We start from the raw sequence: 5,059 nt of genomic DNA, 5'->3' as shown, positions 1-5,059 counted from the left end.
TCTTTTTGCCTTGGATCACTTTATATATATATATTTGAATTCACTGCTTTTTCTTGCTTCAAGAATCAATTTGATGATTTTTCAGATCCTCAATAACATTTCTCCTTTTCCATCATTCTTTCAAGAGCCAACTGTAGCGACCCTCAGTTTTAAAAATATAAATATAAATAAGTTATAATTTATTTTATAAAATTAGAATTCCTTATTTTTAGAAAGTTATTTTTATTATCAGTAATTGAACTAATTTTATAATAATTTAAAATTAATCAAATCCATATTATTATTATTATTATCATTATTATTATTATTATAAAACATTGGATATAATTATCATGAGTATTATATGTATTATAAATTTATATAGTTTTGCTCCCTAGTATTATAAAATCATTGTTGTTATTATATTACATTACGTTGTTATTATTATTATTATTATATTTATAAAGTATGGAAATGAAAGACGGTTTATATTTTGGTATTAACACTACTAGAAAATTAGTTATTACAGGCGGATATTTCCGACGGATTTTATCCCACTGAAATACAGACAAAATTTCAGAGGAATTTTTTTGTCGGAAAACAAAAAAATAGATTAGCATAAATTACAGACGGAAAAGAGAATCCGTCTATAATTTCGTCGGAAAAATTAATTTTTTTCCGTAGAATAGTTACAGACAGATTTTCCGTCTGTAATTAAGTAGATAAAATATGCGTTTTATCTACTTAATTACAGACGGAAAATCCGTCTGTAATTTAAAATTTTCTGTCTGAAAATTTTAATTTAGACCTAACCTATACCCTCTTCTCTCTCCCTGGCAGCCCCCGTTCAAACTGTGTTTCGAGCTCCATTCATAGATCAAACACGAGCTTCTTCCTCTCTCCCTGGCACGAGTTACTTTTCTCTCCGTGGCTGCTACTTCTGCTTCTTCCGCCGTGGCCGTTGCTGCTGCCGCCGCTGCTTGCATCGCACAATCTCTCTGTCATCCTTTGCGTCCTACGAGATCCCCCCGCCGCCGCTCTCGTCGCAGAGCTCTCTCTGCCGACGCTCTCATCGCATCTGCTCCTTCTGGAACCTCTTCCATCTAATCTCAACTCGCTCTCTCAGTTCTTCTTGTAACCATCTCAAATTTCAGGTATATAAATCCTGATTTTATGATTTTGTTCGTTGTGATAAACTTAGGGCTCAATTTTTTTGTGCCAGTTTTAGGTTTATCATACTCTACTTTTGTGCTTCGTTTGAATCTGCGGATTTACTCTGATTTTGATGAATTTTTTCTGCAATCGAAGCTTTCGTTTGAATCATTTGCTTGGACAAATGTTGAATCTGTTCTGTTTTGCTTTGTTCAAATAATTTGTAATTCAATTTGAGCTATTTATTTGATAATTATTTACAACTTTCATTGTTTGATAATAATTTGCTTGTTATTCAGTGTTACAGCTCAAGATCTTGTTGACACTATGCTTCTAAATTTGCTTCTAAATTTCTGATATCTTCACTCTTAACGATGGATCTGTAACGCCTCTACTCAAGGTTAGGGTTTCATGTCTCTAATTATATGCTAATTATGAGATTATGTTGATAGTAATTGAGATTGTGAATGTTGCAGAGCATGACAGTGCATAATATGTATGTTGGAGAGGGTTCAGACTTTTAAACATTAGCCTGAAAAGAAAATGTGCAAGTTTCATTGAACCTTTAAAAGGGATCGAGATGGGGGGAGGGGCAGCGGGGGGCACCCGATTTCTTCTACAAGGAAGCTCAGCGCCTTGGCTATGTTGCTCGCTCTGCCTTCAAGGTTCTCGAAACTTCTGTTTCTTCTTCTTCTTCTAACTAACTAACTAACTTTGAGTTAACAGCTGGTACAGATACAGAAGCAGCACAAGCTCATCAAGGCTAGCTCATCCGTACTGGACCTCAGCTGTGCTCCGGGTGCTTGGCTCTCCACAGGTACCCTCTCTTACTTGAAACTTACCAAATAAAAGAAAATGGACTGACTTTGTTGTGGCAAAATGCTGAACAAACATTTTATGGAATTAGGGTTCCGAATTTTCGGTGGTGGTTTTGCTCAATAATCACCATTCCTAAATGTAATACAATCAAGTTTTGGCTGTTGACTTTTCAGCAAAAAGGGTTTTCTGTTATACTTTCGGACATGTGCCCTTTGGTTTCTGGAATCACAACTAAAGATGCAGCTCTGTCAGTGGAGCTAGGGATGCGAGCATTGGATTTGGCTGTTGGCAGAAGAGCTGCATTTTCAGTTTATGCTGACGGTGATGATACTCAGGAAGGTGAGCAAAGCCATGATGATCCATCCACTTTGGCGGAAACTGGAGTGTTGCAAGTTGGTGGGAACCTTCTTATAAAGCTTTTGGAGAGCGAAGATGCAAAAGGTGGTGTGGTTCATTTATTGTTCCAAATTGCTGATTTTTGAAAATAGGATAGTTAATGTATCTTGAGTTAACTAGGTCTTGTATATAAATTCTTGCAGGAAATTTGTTGCTTGCTAAGAGAAGCTTATTTTCAATGCATTTGTACTCATAATTTGGGTTAACTTGGTAGAACTGCTGTTTTGTGTTTTTGTTTATTTTTTGTACCTCCCCGCAGCATTATCTGTTCATAGACTGGTGTAACTTTTAAAACTCTTATTCTAGTTCACTTTCCCTCGTAACATGCATCATCTAACAAGTTAGATATTTACTGTGGTTTCTTATTTTGTGATTGCAGAACAATCTTCATGAACTCTGGGCCCTTCTCAATTTTCTTCTGCCTGAAATTTTTAGCTCTGCTGAAACTTTTGATGAATGGTTCCAAATATCAGGTAAAATGATCTAAATATACTTTACTATTTACTTGTAAATACATATTTTAACATATAAAAATTAATTTTAACAAAATGCTTAAATATAATGTCTATGTCAATATTATTACTCTTATTTGAATATAAATTTTCACTTATGAGTTACCAAAATAATTTAGTTAACTATGACGCTGAAAAAAAAAAGATAAGACTCATTAATCCTTTTCCTACCTTTGAGAAAAGATTAAGAATCTCACTATAAAAACATTTGGAATGATGTGTCACGGTTAGATAAAAGAGTGAGTAAAACAAGGAAGGATAGTTAATGATGATAATGAATTCTAAAACTTAGTAATATGGATGAGATTTCAAGTCACCAGTTTTGAATAGGATAAGAGATAAACAGAAACTTAAAAAGGAATATGATAGATATAGGTGAGATAAAAAAGGTGTTTATTGCAATTGTTTCTAACTTTTCCACAGGCTTCAATTATTATATGTATAAATGTTTCTATGATCATAGTGATGCTTATTTTAATCTTGATTCTATTTGGTTGATTTTAGATTTCTGCAAGGACCTGAAACTTAGCAAGGACCTGAAACTTATTTTCTTGTCTTGGACAATATTATTTACTATTTATAATTATAATCATTAATCAATCTGCTGCTGCTATATACTTATTATATACATGTCTGTCTAATTATAGATATATATACATCAATAGTTTGATAGTAGTACTCATCTATTTCAATTCATTTTGGACCAACTATATGTAGCTTCTTGTCATATCAAATCATCAACAATGCGTGTTATTATTATTGTTGCTGTTTTTGTTTGATTACAATGAAATTACTATGCCATGTGTATATGCTAGTGCATTTTCAACTTGCACTCTGAACTCTTTCTTACAATTGATGCATTTAACTTATTTTGGATATATACCCAAGTTTTTTACTTTCCGTTACTTCACTATTTCTGCCATTTGTATTTTTTCTTCCATGCTTTGATTTCTAGAGGCTATGGTTATGGTTATGTTTTTACTTCACTCCTAGGGGCTATGGTTATGCCGTGCGTTTTCCCTGTCTTCTACAGCCATTTGATTTTTCTTTCCTTTTGAAATGTATTCTCAAGCTTTGTTTCTTTGTGAATTCTGTAGATTATCCAGTATACCACTCACTGTATGATGATTTCATCTGGATGCAGAAATTTGGAGATCCTATGTCTCATAGGCATGTTGCAGGTTGGTGGCATTCAATTTCCTTTTTCAGTTTATGTCACATTAAACTCCATCTCAGTTAACTCTAATGATATCAAAATGTTTCTTTTGTTTTCTTTTCTTTTCTTTTGTTTTCTTTTGCAGGTTAGTGGCATTCAATTTCCTTTTTCCTTTTGTTTCTTTTCTTTTCTTTTGTTCTGGAAATAGAAGCAAGTAAAGGTTGGAGAACATGGAAAGAGTACCAAATGAAAGTGAGAGATGTGAATGATAGACTTATGATGGCTGAACGTGCATTCACTGACAGAGATGGCCTCTTAGGAATGACATGGCATAAGCATTTGGTGAGTATATAGTTTTTTACTCTAAGAAGCAAGTGTTTTCTAGGCCAGTTCCCTCATTCTTCTTCTGACTTATAATATCACATAGTCTCATTAACAAATGCCATGTGAACATTAGATGAATTCTACTGTTTTGAATGAAACCAGGGTTCTAACTTCTAAGAAAGATGAAATTGAAGAAACCAAGCAAGCAAAGGAGAGTAGAAACATCAAACATGGCTGCTACTATTGGAATCACAGAATTTATTGGAGCAGAGATGATTGAGAAGGCAATTTGTTAGTAGATGAAGCTATTTTGTCCAAGCAAGCAAGTTTAACTTGAAGTGGCTACACACAACCACAAGGAGATCCAGGAGGTGTATTTGTCAATGGCTCTGAGCAAGCAAGTCACCATCATGCAATCTAAAAGGAATAGGATCAATATAAAATCTTGTTTGTTTAAATTGTTGAAAATGAAGGAACTAGTAGTGTCAATGAGTAATGTAAATAGTTATAGTTCTGTCAATGGTTTATTTTTTTGGGTATCTTTTTATTGAGATAGTGAGATATTGGCCAATGATGTTGAAAAATAACATCTAATTTTATAGGTATCATGTAATGAATATTATGTTTATCTATATGATTTTTGGCCTCTTTTTTTCAATTTACAGTGTGTTTGATGGAAGAAATTTAAAAAATAAACCTAAAGTATTTATTTTGCAATGGA

General features: G+C 33.4%; 1 protein-coding gene and 1 long non-coding RNA gene across 2 annotated transcripts; both read left to right on the top strand.

Moving 5' to 3' along the window:
* Positions 1–973: 973 nt before the first annotated feature.
* On the top strand, positions 974–1,649 carry LOC130973768 (uncharacterized). The gene is made up of 3 exons (XR_009084284.1): positions 974–1,133; positions 1,431–1,531; positions 1,608–1,649. It is a non-coding gene; the product is annotated as an uncharacterized LOC130973768 (long non-coding RNA).
* An 81-nt stretch (positions 1,650–1,730) lies between these two features.
* Positions 1,731–4,618, top strand: LOC130975275 (uncharacterized; the record flags this gene model as incomplete). Its single annotated transcript, XM_057900090.1, has 7 exons — positions 1,731–1,796; positions 1,858–1,948; positions 1,984–2,399; positions 2,726–2,819; positions 3,956–4,039; positions 4,223–4,356; positions 4,472–4,618. Coding segments are annotated over 7 exons (1,032 nt in total), but the record flags the coding sequence as incomplete, so codon positions are not given.
* Between the last annotated feature and the right edge of the window lie 441 nt (positions 4,619–5,059).

This window comes from Arachis stenosperma, chromosome 4 (genome assembly GCF_014773155.1).
Source record: "Arachis stenosperma cultivar V10309 chromosome 4, arast.V10309.gnm1.PFL2, whole genome shotgun sequence".
NCBI lineage: Eukaryota > Viridiplantae > Streptophyta > Magnoliopsida > Fabales > Fabaceae > Arachis > Arachis stenosperma.
This window is presented reverse-complemented; position numbering and strand designations above follow the sequence as displayed.